At 46.3% G+C, this 20,588-nt stretch overlaps 1 protein-coding gene across 5 annotated transcripts in view; it reads left to right on the top strand.

Annotated features, from left to right (window-relative positions):
• The first annotated feature begins 12,624 nt into the window (after positions 1 to 12,624).
• Positions 12,625 to 20,588, top strand: part of POC1B (POC1 centriolar protein B) — a 108,633-nt gene continuing 100,669 nt past the window's right edge. The window contains exons 1-2 of one of the 5 annotated variants that reach the window (XM_020993454.2): positions 12,625 to 12,795; positions 15,749 to 15,833. In XM_020993454.2, coding sequence (XP_020849113.1) covers positions 12,781 to 12,795; positions 15,749 to 15,833 — 100 coding nt within the window. In that variant the 5' untranslated portion in view covers positions 12,625 to 12,780. Of the gene's footprint in view, positions 12,796 to 15,414; positions 15,496 to 15,748; positions 15,834 to 20,588 lie in introns of those variants that run through there. The other 4 variants (XM_078146549.1, XR_002325921.2, XM_020993452.2 and 1 more) reach the window with 4 other exon arrangements.

Raw genomic sequence — 20,588 nt, 5'->3', positions numbered from 1 at the left:
ACTTGTTTCCTGTCTGATAACACACAGTAAGTTCTTTTTTTGAGCAGCGTTAGTGTTCCTTCAGTGTCCTCCCACTCCAATGCCTCGTCATGGCATGGAGGTGAGCTTAGTCTCTTGAAGGTGCTGGCTGGTTCTGCCGCTCTGAAAAGAATTCCAATATGGCCTACGTGCCTGTTTCCCAAGGACCAACCTAATTAGCCACAGATAAGCACATAACCAGGAGGCTGACCAACTAGGGGTAACATTTTTCAGGAGAGGACACAGTCACCCATGAAACAGAGCTACTCATGATGGACAGACAGGTGGTGACCTGCACCATCAGAGGAAACTCTTGAATCAATGAGATCTGATATCCATTTGAGGATTGAAAGAATATTCAATGTTCAACATGTTTGCAGGCTTCCAAACCTCTTATTGAAGAAACTTTTCATAGTACATGGGCATAAGGTTTCTGAGTAGCCTATAAGCCTTTGGTGTCATTTGTTTCTAGATCTAGGGTCTGAGTTTCAATCCTGCCTCAGACTCTTACTTTCTGTTGTAACTGTGATCATGTCCCTTTGCTTTGCTAAGCCTCAGTTTCCTCATCTGGGAAACTGAGGTAATGCTAGCACCTTCCTCATAGGGTTATGTAAAGTGCCTTGTAGACCTTAAAGTTCTAAAAAAAAAAATGCCCCCAAAGTCTTGACTTAATAAAGCTTTAAACTACACTAAAACTTTGGAGACACCCTATATAAATGTTAATTTATTTTTCAATCTGTTTTGCCATCTCCTCCTACACCCACCTTTACACTTAAGTCACCAACTATTAAAGTATATACTTAATTCAACTTGGAAAATCTTCTCAAGTTCATCTCTACTAAATCCTTTTTGTCTTATGGAATCTTTTGACTACCTGGTAGAAATAGCTGGTAATTGCTAGCTCTTATATAAGGCTTTAACATTTGCAAAGTGCTTTACAATTATTATCTCATTTGATCCTCACAACAACCCTGGTAAAGAAGATGCTATTTTTATCCCCATTTTACAGATGAGGAAACTGAAGCAGCTAGTAAATGCCTGAGATGGTATTTGAACTCGAGTCTTCCTGACTCCAACTCCAGTGATCTAATCACTGGGTCACCTTAAATGCCTATTATATATGGTAAAGCCTTAGAATAATGTATTTAAATGTACAAGAGAAACTAAATAGCATTATAAAAGAAACCAATTATGTTCAAATATATTTATAAGTATATATTTATTCATTTATTTGTTTATTATAAAGGTTCACAGACCCTAGGTAAGAGCTCCTGCTCGAAGACAGCAGCTGGGCACAGTGGTTAGAGCACTGGACTTGAAGTCAGGAAAACCCAGGTTTAGATTTTGCCTCACTCTTACCAGCTGTGTGATCCTGGGCAAGTCACTTGATTTCTGTGGGCCTCATCTGGTGTTGTTGTCATTCTTGTTTTCTTTCATTTGCTTTTTGGAGCAATCAGGGTTAAGTGACTTGCCTAAAGTCACACAGCTAGTGTCAGAGGCCGCATTTGAACTCAGGTCCTCTTGACTCCAAGGCACCTAGCTGCCCCTGCGGGGCTCATCTGTAAAAAGAAAGAGCTGGATTTGATGGTTTCTAACCCTCTTCCAGTTGCAGATCTATAATCCTATGACAATGAACTGAAGAAAAGTGGAGAGGACCCCCTCAACATTTCTAGAACAATTTTTTTTGCCATCAATGACAGTGAACTATAATGTCACAGATCCAAACATGCCTCACCAAGAGGCAGAATTAATACTAAAGAAAACAAAGATGGGCAGAGAAGCTGAACCAGAGGAATATATGATTTTGAGGGCACTGAGGGGCTGATTCCCAAGATATGTGAAGCAGGGGGAGAGATGTGAAGGATGCCAAATGTCTGGGGAAAATCTTGGATCTTGTTACCAAAGGGAAAAAAAGTGCTAATGAAAATATTAGCAACGATTAACACGTGTGCCAACATTTCCATCATCTCTCTAACGCCGTCATGAGACGATCCTCCACATGCATTAAGGTCATCCTGGATGAAGGTCTGAGAAGGGAAGCCAATGATATTGATCCCATGATCTTATGATATCTGAGAGGAGACTACATCTTATTACTCTGACACCACAGTATCCCAGTTTCAGGGAATTTAATTTCCTTTTTCAGGACAGCATTTTCCTGTTGCAATCCACAGTAAAGACTGGATTCAAATGGAAGTTAATTTTACATAGGCATATCTATAATTTATAAAGAAACAGAATCAGGAAGTAAAATGGTAGAAAAAGATTCCAGGCTCCGGTTACCGCTATCAATGATCCCAGTTCTTGCTCCACAATCTTATCTCCATCTGCCTCCTGGACATTTCCATTGGATGTCCCCACTATCACCTTACAAACCATTCTGAAACCCAAACACATCATCTTCCCCGTCCAAACCAGATGCCTTTCTCCATTCTGCTTTCTTTGTCAACAGCACCGCCATCTTTGACTTCTCATTAGTCTACAGGTCCAGTTAGTCACCAGGTCTTGCTGATTCTTCCTTCCAAGTCTCTCTGATAGCCATTTCCTGGTCTTAACCCTTGTCACCAATCACCTAGCTTACTTCATCATCTGAGTAGCTTTTCTCCCTAGCTCCAACCATCAGAGTAAATATCCTAAAAATGCTATTGTGATAACCCTCCTCCCTTCAAGAATTTACAGTGGCTCTCCATTCCCCTAACCAAATCTAGTGGCTTCTGTCTGGCTTCCTGAATCTGCCATGATTATGCTCCTATCGTTTTTTTTTTTTAAAGTAAGGCAATCAGGGTTAAGTGACTTGCTCAAGGTCACACAGCTAGTACATGTCAAGTGTTTGGTCTGAGGCCACATTTGAACTCAGGTCCTCCTGACTTCAAGGCCATGTGCCACCTAGATGCCCCGATTATGCTCCTATTCTAAGAAGCCCATCAAGGCATGTGACCCATAACTCTCAACACAACACTGTGTTCCAGGCAAAGTTATCCTACGAATGGGCCATTTTCACATCCACTTCCACGCATTTGCTCAAACTTCTCCTTGCCTTCTTCCTCTTCTCTTTACTTAGTCAAATCTCATCATTCATCCCTTTCCATATTTACCATCTTTTTTTCTTTGGGGGGAAGGGGTTTGCTCTATAGCGAGTTCCCAAACTTCCTTACCAAGGCACTAAGCTATCGTTTTTAGTCCTGGGACTCTTAGTGACTTGCCCAGGGTCACACAAATGCTAGGTGTCAGAGTTCAGGATTTGAACCAGTTATCTTGACTAAGGGGGGAGCTAGGTGATGCAGTAGATAAAGTGCAGGGCCTGCAGTCAGGAAGTTAAATCTGGCCTTAGATATTTACTAACTGTGTGACCCTGGGCAAATCACAAAACTCTGCTGGCCTCAGTTTCCTCATCTGTCAAATGAGCTGGCTAAGGAAATGGCCAACCCCTCCAATATCTTTGCCAAGAAAACCCAAATGGGGCCATGAAGAGCTGGACACCCGTGGAATGACCCAACAACATCCTGACTGGAGGCCAGCTCTCTCCAGCATACCCTCCTACTTCTCTATGTATAAAGTGCCTACCGTATAAAAAGTCAGGCCGCATGGCATAATGGAGAGAGAGCTAGCCTAGGAGACGGGAAGATCTGGGTTCAAGTCCTGCGTTTGACACCCACTGCTTGTGTGACTTGGAGCAAGTCACTTAAGTTCTCATTGTTCTAGGTAACCATAATGATGATAAGACCTAGCATTTATCTAGTGTAGGGGTGGGGAACATGGGGCCTTGAGGACACCTGTGGCCCTCTAGGTCCTCAAGTGAAGTCCTTTGACTGAATCCAAACTTCACAGAACAAATCCCTTTAATAAAAGGATTTGTTCTGTAAAACCGGACTCATTCAAAAGGCTGCACCCGAGGACCTAGAAGGCCACAGGTGGCCTAGAGGCTGCAGGTTCCCCACCACTGCATGAACCCCACCAGCCCACCCTGAACCTCAAGGTTCACAATCTCAAATGTTATCTCCTTTGATCCTCACAACAACCCTGAGAACTATTATTATTATTCCCATTTTATGGATGGGGAAACTAAAGCAGACAGAGGTTAAGTGATTTGCCTAGGGTCCCAAGACTTCAGCTGCAGAGAAGGTGCCAACTTGTATTGGCAGGACCTCCTATCCCATTGAAACCAGTCCCTATGTGCACTAAGCATCCTGGGAATATAGAGGTGCTTTGAAGCATATTTCCCCTATGCAGCCTTACGTGGCTCTTGTGCTTTATATAGATTTTATCCTTAACCCAGTTCAACAAGCGTTTAAGTAGAGACTAAGAGAAGGAGCCATGTTAGGCACTGGAGACATAGAGACACAAATGAAACCACTCCTGCCCTCAGGGGGCTTATAATCTACTTGCATAAGGAAGCTACCACCCACACACAGACAGCCATTCTACAAAGTAGGGAGCCGGGCAGCCAGGGCATAGCCATACTAGGTATATTTGGGGAGGGGCTGATCACTGAAAAGTGGAGGATCAGGGCAAAGGCTTTATGGGGAAGGTGCCCCTGAGCTGACCCTTGAAAGAAGATAAGGAATATGATTTTGGTTTTTGGTTTTTTTGGCAATTGGGGTTAAGTGACTTGCCCCAGGGTCACACAGCTAGTAAGTGCCACGTGTTTGGTCTGAGGCCGGTTTTGAACTCAGGTCCTCCTGACTTGAGGGTAGGTGTTCTATCCACTGTGCTGCCCCTGAAGATAAGGAATATGAAAGGCAAAGATGAGGAGGGAGGGTTTTTCAGGACTGGAGGACAGTCTGTATGAAGGCACAGAGCTGGGGGACGCATGTCAAGTACGGCCAATAGCTGGTAGTTCAGTTTGCCTAGAATGAATCTACACGAAGGAGAGTAATGTGAAATAGGGTCGCTACGTGGTGCCATAGTGCACAGAGTGCTAGGCCCGGAGTCCTGAGTTCAAATCTGTCCTCAGATTAGCTATGTGACCTTGGGCAAGTCATTTATCCCTGTTTGCCTCAGTTTCCTCATCTGTCAAATAAGCTGGAGAAGGAAATGGCAAACCATTCCAGTATCTTTGCCCAAGAAAACCCCAAACCTCATAGAGAGTCACACACAAATGAAAGGACTGAACAACAATATAGGGACAGAGATGTGACCATTTATGGCCCTTGTGCGTATATACCTTCTTGGAAAGTAGACCTTTAAGGTGTAAGTCCTGGTTTATCACCAAGCCTCTGGTTCCCCTATGTGCATGTCTGGCACATACAAGTAATCTAAGCATCAATAGTAGATGCATCCTCATGGGAAATGTTCCCAAAATATACCCCTCAGCACACTGACTTTTTCAACAGACTCTTAAAATGGAATGTTACAAGAAAACAAGTCCCCATGTACTCCAAAATATTTATAGCAGCACTTTTTGTGATAACTAAGAACTGGAAACAAAGTAGATGCCCATCAGCTGGGGAACAGATAAACAAATTGTGGGACAAACGTAATGGAATATTCCTGTGCTATAAGAGAGTAGCAGAGAACACTATACACAGTAACTATAACAATCTTGCTTGTCCTCTGCTCCAGAAGAGGACGGTGATGTTGGTGATGTCATGACTTGCAAGTGAATTGGTTTTGAGTGAGGCAGAGCTGTGCAAAGTCACCAGCCTCATTCTCTCCCCAGAGCCATCTGGGTCCAGTGGCCAGATATAGGTCAGGACGACTGGAGATGGCCCAGGATGCAGTTGGAGACCTTGGCTTTTTTAAGTTAAGGTCTTTCCCAGTGCTTATTACGGAGACGGAAAGAATGATAGAAAAAAGGAAAAGTGCGTGTAACAAAGTTACAAAGATCAAGTGGGACTCAAATGAAGGGATGGGAGAAGACACCCCCAACTTTCCGCTTCGTGGAGTTGGGAGGCTCGCACGTGTCACACATTGCACACATTTTCAGACTTTCTCAGTGTATTGATCGCTGTGCCATTTTTTCCTCTGACAACAAACAAACGGTTGTGTGTCACATGGGACAGCTCTCAGGGAGCGGAAGCAGGAGGACATATGGGATACCACGGTGATGTAAAAAACAGAAAACATCAATGAAAAAGAGAAAAATGGAATGTCTCTTCAAAATATCAGGGCTGGTCTGTTCTATCACTGCTAAGTGAATTCAACAGTTCCAGAAATATTTGGCAGGGGCACATTTGCATAAGGAAGTGCCTCAGGCATTAGGATACAAAGACGAACCTCCAAAACGCTTCTCTTGCTCAATGCTGACATCCTCCCTAGGGCGTGAGAATAAAAAAGTGGGCACTTCCCATGATTCCAAACTCCGTCACCAGGCCCCCAAATGCACTCTCTCCTGTTACATTCGCTTGTGTAAATATCGTAATTGTGCAATCTGTTTTCATGCTGTTGAAGTGACATGTTCTTTACTACTTAGTGCTTTATATGTCATTTGGATTCTCGCCCGTCTAATAAGTCAGTCAACAAACATCTATTAAGTGCTTACTATGTTTCACCATGAATTGGGAGTATAAGTACAATTAAATGGAATAGTCTTTTTTTTTTTTTGCCAGTCAACAAACATTTATTAAGCTCTTACTATGTGCCAGGCACTGGGCAAGGCACTGGGTTTATAGGAATAGGCAGAAATAGTTTCTGCCCTCAAGGAGTTCACACTCTAAAAGGGGAGACAATATGCAAAATATTAGTCATAAAAGATATACACAGGGTCAATACAAGGAAATTTCTGAAGGAAGGCAATGGGGAGGGGGTAAAAGGAGGGCCTGAGAAATCCTCCTGCAGGAGGTGGGGTTTGAACTGATCCTTGAAGGAAACCAGGGAAAAAAGAAGGCAGAGGTATCCAGGCCCAGTGCAGACAGTTTAATAATGATAGCTAGCATTTATATAGTGCTTTAAGGTTTGCAATACACCTTACAAATATTTTTTTATTTGCAAAACACCTTACAAATATTTTCTCATTTGATCACTACAACCCTGGGAAGTAGCTGTTATTATTATTATCTCCATTTTACAGACGAGGAAACTGAGTTTGAGAGAGGTTAAGCAATTTGCCCAGGGCACACAGCTGGATTCGAACTCAAGACTTTCTGACCCTAGGTCTAGAATTCTGTAAGAGGATGGTTTATCTCTTGGTTTGGTTCTCTGCCATCTCAGAGTCCTGGGTCCAGGACTAAAGGCTTTGGATGTTGGCTGCCATTTTGGACTGAGGGGATTCATTCCTTTCTGTATCTATGCCCTAGGATTCCTATGTCTGACTCTCCCTACAGCTGCTCTGACACCTGGGAGTCTGGCCCACCCACAAACTCTGGGACTTCCCCAGCCTTACTTATATTCCTGCAAATAAGTCACTTCCATCAGGTTGGGAGTTCCCAAGACCATCACTATGCTGCTTTCTTCCTACCCCCTCCCCCAAAGCATTCAGCTGTAGACTCAGCACAGCACAGCACCCGCCTCTAGGGAGTATGTCTGACTCCCTGCTCACACTTAGATCTGTGCAGAATATTTGGCAACCTCGGCCTCCTCTTTTTCTCTTCAGTCCTGGGATGGACTTAGTCGGCCTAGTTTCTTTTCACAAATGTGAGGGCCAATCTACAACATTTCACACAGTCTGTCATCCTCCCCATTGTTCCTCCCTTCTTTTCTGTCCCTTTCCCCCTCCTGCCTACCTCTTCATCCAGTGGTATACTAGAACCAACTCCTACCAGCTCTTGAGAGCCGATTGTTAAATTTTCACTACGAACGTTCACACCTCAGAAATTGGTAAATGTTCCAAATCATGACTTATTTTTTTGTTGTTGCTGACTTTCAAGACTTAAGAGAGTGATGGAGATAATAGTAATAATGCAGATTGAACTTAAGTCTGTCTTGCTTATGTATTTTTCCTGGTCAGCCAGTTGTTAAACATTTACCAGTGCATTCATCTCCACCCTGCATTCTCTGTCCCTCTTCCTAATCACTCCCAGCCCTTTCTCCTCTTCTCAGGTCTCCCTCTGTTCCTCTTTGCTATTCATCTAACAGGACCCCCTCCCCCCATCTCCCACCTCTGGGCATGTTTCGTATCCTGGAAAGCTCTCCCCTTCTCACCTCCTCCTCTTCCTTGCTCCCCTGGTTTCCTTTGAGACTCAGAACAAATCATGCCTTCTGTGCCAAGCCTTCCCCCTTCCTATGCCCCCTCCTCCCCTCACTTTTGTTCTTATTTAGTCATATCCAACTCTTCATGACCCCGTTCGGGGTTTTCTTGGCCAAGATGTTAGAATGGTGTGCCATTTCCTTCTCCAGCTCATTTTACAGATGAGGAAACTGAGGCAAACAGGGCAAAGTGACTTGCCCAGGGTCACACGGCTAGTAAGTGTCTGAGGCCGGATTTGAACTCATGAAAATGAGTCTTCCTGACTCCAGGCCTGGTGCTCTGTGCACCATGGCACCCCCTAGCTGCCTCTCTCTTATTTACGCCTTACAAATATTTTTCCCCCAAGGTTCCCTCCCATTTATACTCCTATCTATCTTGCACGTATACAGTCATTTGCTTGGAGTTCCCCCACTTTAGAATATCAGCTCCTTGAGGGCAAGGACTGCATTTTTCTTTCCTTGCATCCTCAGCACTTAGGTGCCTAATAAATGCTTGCTGATTATTCATGGACTGTTGCTAAATGGCTTTGTATATAACTGGCATCTTAAGGCATTAGATGTCAGTCATTATGATCATTACTTCTCAGACTGGGGATCATATAATACATGGTAGGGGTTACAGGGGACTGGACTAAATGACCTCTCAGGTCCCCTCCCACTCTGTGTCGGGATTCTAAGAAAATCAAATTACGTGGATCAAATAGTACCCCCTTGAAGGTGTCATATGGAGCTCTCAACAGTAGATGGCGCTTTTGTATCATAAATGAATAGTCGAATTTTGAAGGCGCTTCTTTCAAGATCTAGCTAAAGTAAATTCATTGATTAAACTGCCAGAGCTAAGAAATTTAATTTTTCAGCCTTAGGACAACGGGAGGTGGAATGTTTTGTATCTATGTATTTGGCCTGGACCTAGGATTTCATTGGTGTGCAGAGATCAAGGCTGTGCAAACTTCCTTCCCCCATGCAGACTGGCAATCCGTCTAATAACTTCTAGTCTTTGAAGGCTGCTAGGAGGGCACTGAGAAACAAAATGATTTAGGGTCAGTTAGGTGGCACAGTGGATAGAGCACTAGCCCGGGAGTCAGAAAGAACCGGAGTTCAAATCTGTCCTCAGACACTTATAGCCGTGTGACGCTGGGCAAGTCACTTAACTCTGCCTCAAAAAAAAAGGGGGGGAAATAAAATTCTTTACCCAGTATTACATGTGTCAGAATCCATTTCCTGACCCTCTGTCCAGTCCTTCATGCTGCCTCTAAAATTATAATGACAAGGACTAATTTACGGTGACTAGTTGAGTAAGGGGGTCTCAACAGTATCTTGTTGACATCTGACTCCTCTTCATGAAGACGGATACAAAATCCTTAATAATGTGGATGTGATTCTTCAGAAATTCAACTATTGTGATTATGAATCAGAAAAACCAAGTGGTTTCCCCAGCAACACTTGAAACCTAGATGGTGTTTTCCTACAGATCCATGAGTGACCACATATCCCCACCTCCTACTTTGCTCTTTGGACAGTAGGAAGAGAGGAACAGAAAAGTCGAAGATGAGTTGAGGTACTCTGCACCCACTGGGCTGGTCTGCCCCCACTCCAAAATGGGAGAGTGAAATTAAAGGTACCAAATGAAGAGGAGTGCCATTTTCCTCTACCTCAAGCTGTACCCATGAGGAGTGGACAGAGAGCCAGTCTCAAAGTCAAGAACACCCAAGTTCATCTCCTGCTTCAGCCATAGCCTGGCTGTGTGACCTTGCGCAAGTCATTTCACTTGTCAGTGCTCTGGGCAATTGTCTCATTTGATGAGCTGCTGAGATGTCCATTTCAATTGGAAGAGAGTGTTTGCCTACCTTTACCACTCCATGGCTCCCATTCCTATCCGTAAAGCCCAACTGAGCCAGTTGGGAATCTGTGGCGTTCACGCTAATAGAGATATCATTGTATAAGCTAGAATGTGCCCATCTATGTAGGGAACGTTTCTCTAACTTTTGTCCTGCCACTGGACTTCCATGACTCTGGGAAAGAGAGTGAGGCTGAGGACTTTGTGCCCCTCTGCCTCACTTAAATCTAATTCACTTGAAAGTCGAGACATTGACCCATGATGTCACTGGTCTGCTGAGAAAACAAAGGATGGGGGCAGCTAGATGGCGCAGTGGACACAGCATTGGCCCTAGAGTCAAGAGGACCTGAGTTCAAATTTGTCCTTTAGACACTTGACACTTACTAGCTGTGTGACCCTGGGCAAGTCACTTACCCCTGATTTCCTCACCAAAAGAAAAAAGGAAAGAAAGAACGAACAACAAACAGAACATATCTATTGTAAGCTGAAATCTACTACAGTAGGAGAAAAAAGCCTGAAGTAATTTGTAGACACTTTTCTCCCTTTACTTAAAACTCCAAAAAGGTTTAACCTCAAAGTGAGGAAAGAAATGAACAATATTCTAGGACACTAGGGGAGGTGACCAAGTAAAATAGGCAAAAGAATGGAAGGAGAGGGAATGTTAAAAATCAGATCCAGACAACTTTTAAAATGTTTCTTTTCTCCCATAGACAAAAGTTGCAAAGGATCAGCTGTGGCTCAGGAGGAAGGGTTTTTTTTTTAAATATGTAGAGAAGTACCTGAAGAAACTCCAGACATGGGAATGGAAGGCCTGGGTTCAAATCCTCCCTCTAACAATTACCCTAGACTTGGGTCTTGGGTCCTTCTCCTCTCTTTGGCTGTTTAAAAATGGAGACAATAACATTTACAATCCTTTCTTCACTGAGTGCTTTATAGCCTCTAAAGAGGTTTACAAATCTGAGTTATAACGTATGATCATCCTGGGCAAGTCACTTATGTCTTGGTCTCAGTTTCTTTATCTGTAAAATGGAAATAATTAGAGCACCAACCTGTGAGGGTCAAAATAGGTAAAAATATTTTTCAAACCTAAAGTGCTATACAAATGGTAATTATTATTAGCGGACAGGGATTGCACTTGTGATTTAATAGGCATAGGGATCATCGGAGTGAGGGGACACAGGTTGACACCTTTTCTGTAACTTATACTTTTGGAGAACATTGAGAGGTGACTTGTCCAGACTTACACGGCCAAGCGATGTCAGAGGCAGGACTTGAATCCAGGTCTTCCTGGCTTTAAGAACATGCATGCTACCTCTTAATTGTTACTATTACTGTCCTCAAGGTGCTGAGGGGCAGGATCTTTAGTGGGAATTTTTGTCTCTAGAGACTAAATGGAAAGGGAGAGACAGCAAAGTGAGGGCAGGAAGGTGGGCAGGAGTGATGAGGGAGGGAGGGAGGAGAAGAGGATAGAAGGATGGAGGGAAGGTTGAAGAAGAGGAGAGACAGAGATGCAAAGAGAGAGGGGGGAGAGAAGGAAAGAGAGAGGGGAAGACTGGCAAGGGAGACGAGGGAGGAGAGATGAAGGAAGGGGAGATGGAGGAGGAGGGAGAAAAGAGGATGAAGAAATGAAGTAGGGAAAGAAGGTAAAAGAGAAATAGGAGGGAGAGAACAAGGAAGAGGAAAGGTGGATGGAGGAGGGATAGAGGAAGGAAGAAAAATTGAGGGGAAGGAATAAGAGAGGGGAGGAGGAATGAGGGAAGGAAGGAAGAAGGGAAGGAGGGAGGGAAAAAGGAAGAGATGGATAAGGGAAGGGAGGGCCGAAGGAGGAGGACTGACAGGGGAGATGAGAAAAAAGAGAGGGGGGAAATGGGGCAGCGAGGGGATAGAGAGGGGAAGAGGGAGGGTGAGGAGGGAAGGAGAGGGAGGGTTGGGGAGAAGGGAGAGGAGGTGAATGGCGAGCAGAGAGAGGAGGGATGGGGAGGAGGGATGGGAGGAGGAAGGAGGAAGAGGGATGGAAGAGACTGGGGAGGAATAGGGGGAGGGGTGGAAGGATGGGAGGAAAAAGGGGATGGGAGATGAGGAGGAGGGATGGGAGAAGGAAGATGGATGGAAGAGAGGAAGAGAGAGGGGAGAGACGGGGAGAAGGGATGGGAGGAGGGAAGAGGGAGGGAGGGAGGGAGGGAGGGAGAGGGGGAGGATGGAGAAGGGTGGCAGGGGCGGTGTGGTGTAATGGGAAGAGTCCTGGATTTGAAGTCAGAGAACCTGAGATTGCACACCGGCTCTGATATTTACCTGGGCCCTTCAGGCTGGCGACTTCCCCACTCTGGGCCTCAGTTTCCCCGTCTGTAATGGGAAGGGCGAGGGCCGCTTTCGAGCCCCTCCCGCACCGACCCGTTCCCTTTAACGCAGAATCGATCGCCGATCGCGTCGATCCCAACAACTCCCGCTTCACCTTCCGCCTTCCCCTCGGTTCTCAGCGCGGGCTCCCGCCGGGTCCTAGCGCCGCATCAGTTCGCCAGGGGGACGAACCCGAGCCAATCGCGGGCCTCGGGGCGGCCGCTGACGCCACGGGCCGGAAGCGAAGGCGGCCAATGGGGCCAGGGTGCGATCGGGGCTCGCCTCGCCGGGGCTGGAGCGCGGGGGGTTTGACTGGGCCGCCGTCGTTGTTGTGACGGGCCCACGCCGCGGCCGCCGCCAAACGGTTCCGGGCCCCGCACGGTTCCGCCCGCCGTGCCCGCCCCCGTCCCTGCCCTCCCCTTCCCTCCCCTCCCCCCTCCCGGCGTCGGCGCGGCCGCGTCCCCATGGCCTTCGCCCCGGTAAGGACGGACCGACCGGGCGGGGGGATGGGGCGGAGGGCGGATCTGGGGGGCGGGGGCGGGGCGGACCCCGGGGCTCCGGAGCAACAGCCCCGCCCCGGCTAGGACAAGCGGGGAAACTGAGGCTCGGAGCCGGGAGGCCCTCTGCTCAGCCCCGCCTCCTGGACGAGGAGGGAAACTGAGGCACGGGCGGCCTGGCGGCTTTCCCAGGGACACACCGCAAGTTGCGGCAAAGCCCGGGTCCGAGGGTCACGGGTTCGCGGCCAGAAGGGTCGGAGGGGTCGGCTAGTCCATCCAGCCCGCTTGTTTTACAGGGGGGAAACCGAGGCACACGGGACTTTCCTAAGGTCTCTGCGCTGTGAGCCAGAATCCTCAGGATGAGAGCTTTCAAGCCAGAAGGGATGTTGGGGGTCCTCCAGTCCAGCCCTCTGATTTTTGCAGAGAAAGAAATGGAGACCGTGGGTGTCAGTTGATCAACACTTATTAAGTACCTACTAGGTACCCTGCACTGTGCTAAGCTAAGAAAGGCCAAAGGCAGTCCCTGCCCTCAGGGAGCTTACAATCTAATGGGGGAGAAAACAAGCAGACAACTATGGACAAACACTACAAAGGGAGAAAGGGAATAAGCATTTATTAAACACTTACTGTTTGCCAAGTACTAAGTGTTGGTGATACCAAGAAGGGCCAGAGACAATCTCTGTCCTCTAGGAGTTTACAGTCTACTGGGGGAGACAATGTGCAAACAACTATGGACAAACACTACAAAGGGAGAAAGGGAATAAGCATTTATTAAACACTTACTGTTTGACAAGTACTAAGTGTTGGTGATACCAAGAAGGGCCAAAGACAATCTCTGTCCTCTAGGAGTTTACAGTCTACTGGGGGAGACAATGTGCAAACAACTATGGACAAACACTACAAAGGGAGAAAGGGAATACACATTTATGAAACACTTACTGTTTGCCTGGTACTGTGCTAAGTGTTGGTCATAACAAAGAAAGGCCAAAGACAATCCCTGTCTTCTAGGAACTTTATCTAAGGGTAGAAGACTACAAGTACAAGGTAGCTATTGTTGGGGATAAATAGGAAGCAATTAGCAGAGGAAGGGTAGAATTAAGAGGGGTGGGGGAAGGCTTCCTTCAGAAGGTAGGATTTTAGCTAGGACTTAAAGGGAGAGGAGGTTCCTTGCCCAAAGAGCTGGGACTCCGAATCCCTTTAAGACAGATCTCTTTGAATGGACATCAGGACCTGGGCCTGCCCATTGTTTCAGCCTCAGAATCCTCTGCTGGTGGATGTTTGTCATAGTCTGACACTACAGGGGACCTCATAGAACCTGCTGACTTAGAGCTGGGAAGAAACTTTCCAGTTCTAGTCCAACTCTCCTGTTTTACAGATGGGGAAACTGAGGCTAGAGAGTGGAAGTGCTTTGCCCAGTGTTTCTTATTGAGTCAGTGGCAAAAGCCAGACTTGAACCCAGTCCTCCACTTACTGGCTCCTTCTTCAAATAAAAGTCAAATGTATCGAAATGCTGTTACTTTCATTAGAATGAAAGCTTTTGGGGGGGCAGGGACGGTTTTTGCTTTCTCTTTGTATCCCCAGTCTGCACAAGGATTGACAAAGATAGTAAGTGTTTAATAAATGCTTGTTGAATGACCAAAAAATATGTCTTCCAATTATTAATTGTATCTGTCCTCCCAAACTCTAACCCTGGACCAGCAGCTATACCCTCCAAGCCATCCCCTAGAGGAGATTGCCTCAGCCCCAGAAGCATCCTCCGGGTTAGTACCATTGCAGACTGAAGCTAGAAGGAAACCCATAGGACTTAGAGCTTCAGGGGAGCTTAGCCATCACTTAGTCCAGGGGTTCTTAACCCATCCGTGGTCCATGGACTCTTAAGGGCAGTGTGGATAGATTTCAAGGGATCTTTGAACAAGGATAGGAAAAAAAATTACATCTTCATTTTCACTAACTTCTACCTGCCTTTCATTGAATTATTTAAAAACATAGCTCAAAAAAAAACCACAACATAGCTCTGAGGAGGGATGCAGAGACATCGCCAGATTCTGCCAGAGAGAGGCCATGCTGCAAAAAGGGTTAGAAACTGCTGGTCTGGTTGAACCCCCTCACTTTGTACTACTATCTGAGGCTTCTTTGGGAGGAAATGCTTGTTTTGTGAGTTATTTACATAGGAGGGAGACTGAGTCCGAGGAGGGGAAGGGATTTGTTCTTTCCCTTGAATTTGGAGTCAGTAGCCCTTCCAATCTGGTTGTAAAAGGAGAAAAGTTGTTGGTGGGGGGTTTTGTTTGTTTTTTTAAGACTTAGAAGATTTAGGTTCAAATCTTATCTACCTGTGTGACTTTAGGTTAGTCAAGACACCTTCCTAGGCCTGTATAAAGATGGGGCAGCTATAGAGCTCTGAGCCTGGAGTCTGTAAGACCTGGGTTCAAATCCAGCTTCAGACACTGTGTGACCCTGGACAAGTCACTTAACCCTATGTGCCTCAGTTTCCTCATCTATAAAAAAATGAGTTGGAGAAGGAAATGGCAAACCACTCCAGCATCTTTGCCAAGAAAACCCCAAAAGGGGTCACAAAGAGTCAGACAGGACAGAAAAAACTGCTTCATTTTACAGATAAAGAAACCGAGGCCCTGAGAAACACAGAACTTCCTCATTCCAAAGCCCACTCCACCTAGGGGGAAGGTAAAAGGGTACTTAACTGGATCCACCCCTTGCCTCCAGTTTTGCCAGGGGGAGCTTTCTGTGAAAAGGCCTGGAGTGTGGAAGCTGCTCTTTCTTTTACTGGGGCTGCTTTGTAAACCGCAGGGCTGGGGGGGAGGGCGCTCCCCTGTTTGCTGGCAGTTTATTGAATGGCTGGGTGGGTGATTGAAAAGTGAATTTCATTCCTGAATGAAATCGGGCCCCCTTTGAAAACCTGGGTGACCTCTGCTTCCAGGAGGATCCAATTTTGGAGCGTTATTTCAAAGGCCATAAAGCTGCAGTGACCAGTGTGGATTTCAGCCCCAATGGCAAACGACTTGGTAAGTATCATGTACCCCTCCCTGGTTTTTGTTTTTGTTTTTGTGTTTTTAACTTCTGTACAAATGGAGAGGTAGCTTAGTGTAAAGGACCGAGCCGGGAACTTGGAATCAGAAAGGGGCGGGGTTAAAATCTGGCCCGGGACACTCTCTAGCTGTGGGACCCGGAGCAAGATCCCTGCAGTCCCTGTGCCTCAGTTTCCTCATCTGGAAAACAGGGGTTTGCATTTCACGGCAGAGCCCCTTCCAGCTCTGAACTAGGTTTTGTGGCACACTTGCTCTAACCTTAGCAAGCCTCTGTGCCTCAGTTTCCTCATCTGTAGAATGATGAGTTTGGACTTGACCTTAAAGTCTTTCCAGCTCTAAAGCAATAATCCTTTAAGAACTGCCAGTTTGAGATCCACGCACTTGAACTTGACCCAGCCGGGAGATTTCCGGCCCAGGGTGGGATGGACAATGGGAGCCTGGGAGTGGGGTGGGGGGCCGGGAGGGGTATTTCCTCAGGGTCCAGGGCTGGGAAAAGCTCCTCCCCCTCCTGGGCTGGGGAGGGGGGTGGGAGTGACTTCGGGATGGAGCCAGCCTTTCTGTGGGGGGATAGAGTTGGGGGTGCGCTCCCTCCCCTCCCCGCACAGCTGGAGACGCAGCTGGAGCCCAGACCCGGGGCCCCGCCCGGGGAGGGCCGAGGGAGGGGTCAGGCTCGGGAAGAAGGCGGGTTTCTGTGTCCTGTGCGCGCCTGCGTGTGTGCAAGTGTGCGTGTGTGAGTGAGTGTGACCCGAAGTTACCAGGCGCGCAGGAGGAAGTAGTGAGCCCCCGGGAGTTTGGGCTCGGGGCTCCTGCCGCGCGTGGGGCGGCCCCCAGCCCCTCCCAGCAGCCGCACAAACTTTTCGGGCGGCGGGCTGGACTTTGGGCAGCCCGGGCGGGCGCGCGCCAGTGACCATGAAGGTGCGCGTGTCAGCCAGGTGGGCTTGGCTCGGCCGGGGCTGCCTGCTGCTGGGCGCCCTCGTGGTGGCTTATGCGCTCGTGGAGCTGTCCGTGGCCTCTCGGCGCGCCCCTGCTGAGGACATCTTCACCGCCGGCAGGTGGGAGAGAGGCGTACCTGGCCCCGGGGGGAAAGCGGAAGACTTGGCCCAGCCCCTGTACGCCAAGCCCCCGCCGGACCCCGGGGCCCTGGGGGAGTGGGGAGACGCGAGCCACCTCCAGCTCCAGGGGGAGGAGGAGAAGCGGGCGGAAGAGCTCACCGAAAGGTATGCCATTAACATTTACCTGAGTGACAAAATCTCCCTGCACCGGCACATCCGGGATGATCGCATGTACGAGTGCCGGCTCAAGACCTACGAGTACCGCAGGCTGCCCACTACCTCGGTCATCATCACCTTCTACAACGAAGCCTGGTCCACCTTGCTGCGGACAGTCCACAGTGTCCTCGAGACTTCCCCTGCGGTCCTCCTGAAGGAGATTATCCTGGTCGACGACTTAAGTGATAAAGTGTACTTGAAGGCACAGCTGGAAACCTACATCAGCAATCTGCAAAGAGTCCGTTTAATTAGGACCAAGAAGCGGGAGGGGCTGGTCAGAGCCCGCCTCATTGGAGCGACTTTTGCCACTGGGGAAGTGCTCACGTTCCTAGACTGTCACTGTGAGTGTAGCTCAGGGTGGTTGGAACCTCTCTTGGAGAGGATTAGTCAAGATGAATCCGTGATCATTTGTCCTGTTATAGACACAATTGATTGGAATACGTTTGACTTTTACATGCAGGAAGGGGAGCCAGTAATTGGGGGATTTGATTGGCACTTGACATTCCTGTGGCAGGCAGTCCCTGAGCATGAAAAGAGAAGGTGGAAATCCAGAATTGACCCCATCAGATCCCCCGTTATGGCAGGAGGGCTATTTGCCGTCAGTAAAAAGTATTTTGAGTACCTCGGTACTTACGACACAGGGATGGAAGTATGGGGTGGTGAGAACTTGGAGTTGTCATTCAGAGTTTGGCAGTGTGGAGGAGCCCTGGAGATTCACCCCTGTTCCCACGTAGGGCACGTTTTCCCGAAGCGAGCCCCCTACGCCAGGCCTAATTTCCCACAGAACACAGTCCGGGCAGCAGAGGTGTGGATGGATGAATATAAAGAGCACTTTTATAATCGAAACCCTTTAGCAAGGAAGGTAAATTACGGTGATGTGTCCGAAAGAAAATTATTGAGAAAACGGTTGAATTGCAAGAGTTTTGACTGGTATTTGAAAAATGTATTTCCTACATTGAGTGTGCCAGAGGATCGGCCAGGCTGGCACGGGGCCATTCAAAGTACAGGAATCTCTTCGCAATGTCTCGATTACAAATGTCCAGAACATGATCCCACAGCAGCTCATCTGTCTCTGTTTGGATGTCACGGGCAAGGAGGCAATCAGTTTTTCGAGTACACCTTAAAGAAAGAGTTACGCTTTAGTGTCCAGACGGAATTATGTGTGATGGTCCCCAAGCAGAACAATTATGTTGGCATGCAGTACTGTCCTAAGCAGGGGTCCTCTGTTCCTGAAGAGATTATTTGGCACTTTAAAGAAGATGGAACAGTTTATCATCCCCAGTCTGGCATGTGTCTGAGTGCCTACCGTACATCAGAGGGGCGGCCTGATGTACAAATGAGAACTTGTAACACTGGTGATAAAAATCAGATTTGGAGGTTTGAGAATTAGCCTGGACACCTGCACAGTGGTGTTTATAACAAAAAAGCAGCCTCCTCAAGACTGTATTTTGTTAAAAAGTTATTTGAATGTCACCTGAGATCATTCCAGAAAAGCTGTTTCTTTATCTTGTCTAATACACTGAGATTGGTGGTGGGCTCAAAACCACTTTTCATATTAGTAGATGCCTTATGGACTTAATTCATTTTCTAAGCCAAACCCAATCTCTCTTTCCCTCCTCTTTGGAGAATTCTTTGTATGGTGAGAGAGCCCAGAGGCTATAAGTTCCAAACTTACAATTCAAGAAATAAAAAATCCAACCATATGAGAAATGGCTTATATTAATGCATGAATTACTGACGTTTGAAGATTATGTGCAGTGTGATTACACTAAAACCGGCCTGGTAAATATAAGATTTTTATTTCATCCGCCAATTTGAGGTTTTAGGGTTTTGTTGTTTTAAGAAAAAACAGACCAACCAGTGGAGGAGTGTATCATTAGCCTTTGTTTGAATGTTGAACTACAGTTCTAGAGCATTTGGATAATTAGGTTTTGGAATTATGCAATTTAATGCTTAGACATCTCAAGGAATAGGTAGGTGCCTGAATGAAATGGAGAGGTATCCACAGTTTTTGAGTCAAGCGTTGGCTTGATGCATATGGTACCTCTCATTCTGGCTTGGTAAGAAATCCCAGTGAATTCCCTTATACACATATGTACATGCTCATTATCTTAATGCAGTTCTTTCATTTCATAAATAGAAGAGAACCAAGGGGGTTGTTCTCCTTCCCTTTTTTTATTAATGTTTAATCATTTAAAGTAAACACAGTGGGAATGTCCCTGAACCTAAGATCAACAATATTTACTTTACTGTGTGAATTTGAAAGTAAATACAGTTTGACCGCAATATCTGTAGCACTCTTTTCCCCTGTGTCTGTCAGTTAGGAAAATGAGATATTTCTTAGCACTACAATCTTCAAATCACTTTCCATCTTTCCCAACTTAACCATATGTAAATGTAATTGAACGACATACCTCTCATCCATGAAGCTTGAAAAGGGTTGTTTTTGTTTTTAAATTTTAAATGAGCTGAGCTCAATTAAATTGCTGTGTTTTGGTTGGGGAATGAATGTTCATTGTAGTTAGCTGGTCACTATGTTTATGTGGTTTTGATAACTGTTGAATAAACTTTTAAAAAAAAATTTTCTGAAGTCATCTTTTGGATGAAGACTGAGAAATGTTTCCCAAACTAAATTATTTGAGAAGCATCGAAGCATTGAAAATTATATTTTTGGTATTTAAAAAAAACTTGGTCTATTTTAATTTGTCTTGTTTCTTTCTATGAGACTATAGCCAGTGTGAAAATAAGAGTTCTTAGTTTATGAAAAAACAAAGTTAGACATGATTTTTAAACCTGGAGCTTATACTGCACTTTTTATTTTTTTTTAAAGGGGTTTATTGACTCAGGGGATGCCACTATCCATCCTACAGTCTGTCTTCAGGACATTATTTTGCTTGCAACCCTTCCAACATTTAGTTGTGTAGTGACACCAGAAGTGAAACTGCTATCTTCAGCTCCTAAATTGCTCTGACATTTTACTTGGCCAACCAGACTTCTCTGGATATGAAGCAGGGGTAAGAAAGAAACTTTAGGTTGGAACTCAGTTAGTGTCACTGATGATGAGAAGGGATTCCTGTCGTCTTGATTATGTGCAGGGGAGCCAGGATCAGTCATTTTATTAAGTGCATATTAATGTGCGAGGCATTGTGCTGGGCATTGGGGGTTCAAGGACAAAAGTGAAACAAACCAGAGGGGCTGAACAGCTTTCCCAGCCTGGAGTAGTAACCTCATCAGAGCTTGGCTCCACTGTCTACTTTGACATGTTGTAAATTTCACATCCGGTTCTCAAGTACAAAGGCGCAGTCCAAAATCAAATATAAATTATTATTTTTTTACTACCTGAAGTTTGTGTTTCTCTGTACCATCTGTCTCTTGTATGCGAACAGTTTAAATCACTCTGCTTGATAGTCGCTTTAGTAAAGTTTTTAATGAGGTAGGAATTTGAGACTCTGGGTCAAAATGA

The sequence above is a fragment of the Phascolarctos cinereus genome, unplaced genomic scaffold (assembly GCF_003287225.1).
Source record: "Phascolarctos cinereus isolate Bilbo 61053 unplaced genomic scaffold, phaCin_HiC Scaffold_1;HRSCAF=81, whole genome shotgun sequence".
Lineage (NCBI taxonomy): Eukaryota > Metazoa > Chordata > Mammalia > Diprotodontia > Phascolarctidae > Phascolarctos > Phascolarctos cinereus.
Note: the sequence above shows the minus strand (reverse complement) of the source record. Positions and strands in the feature narration are given on the sequence as shown.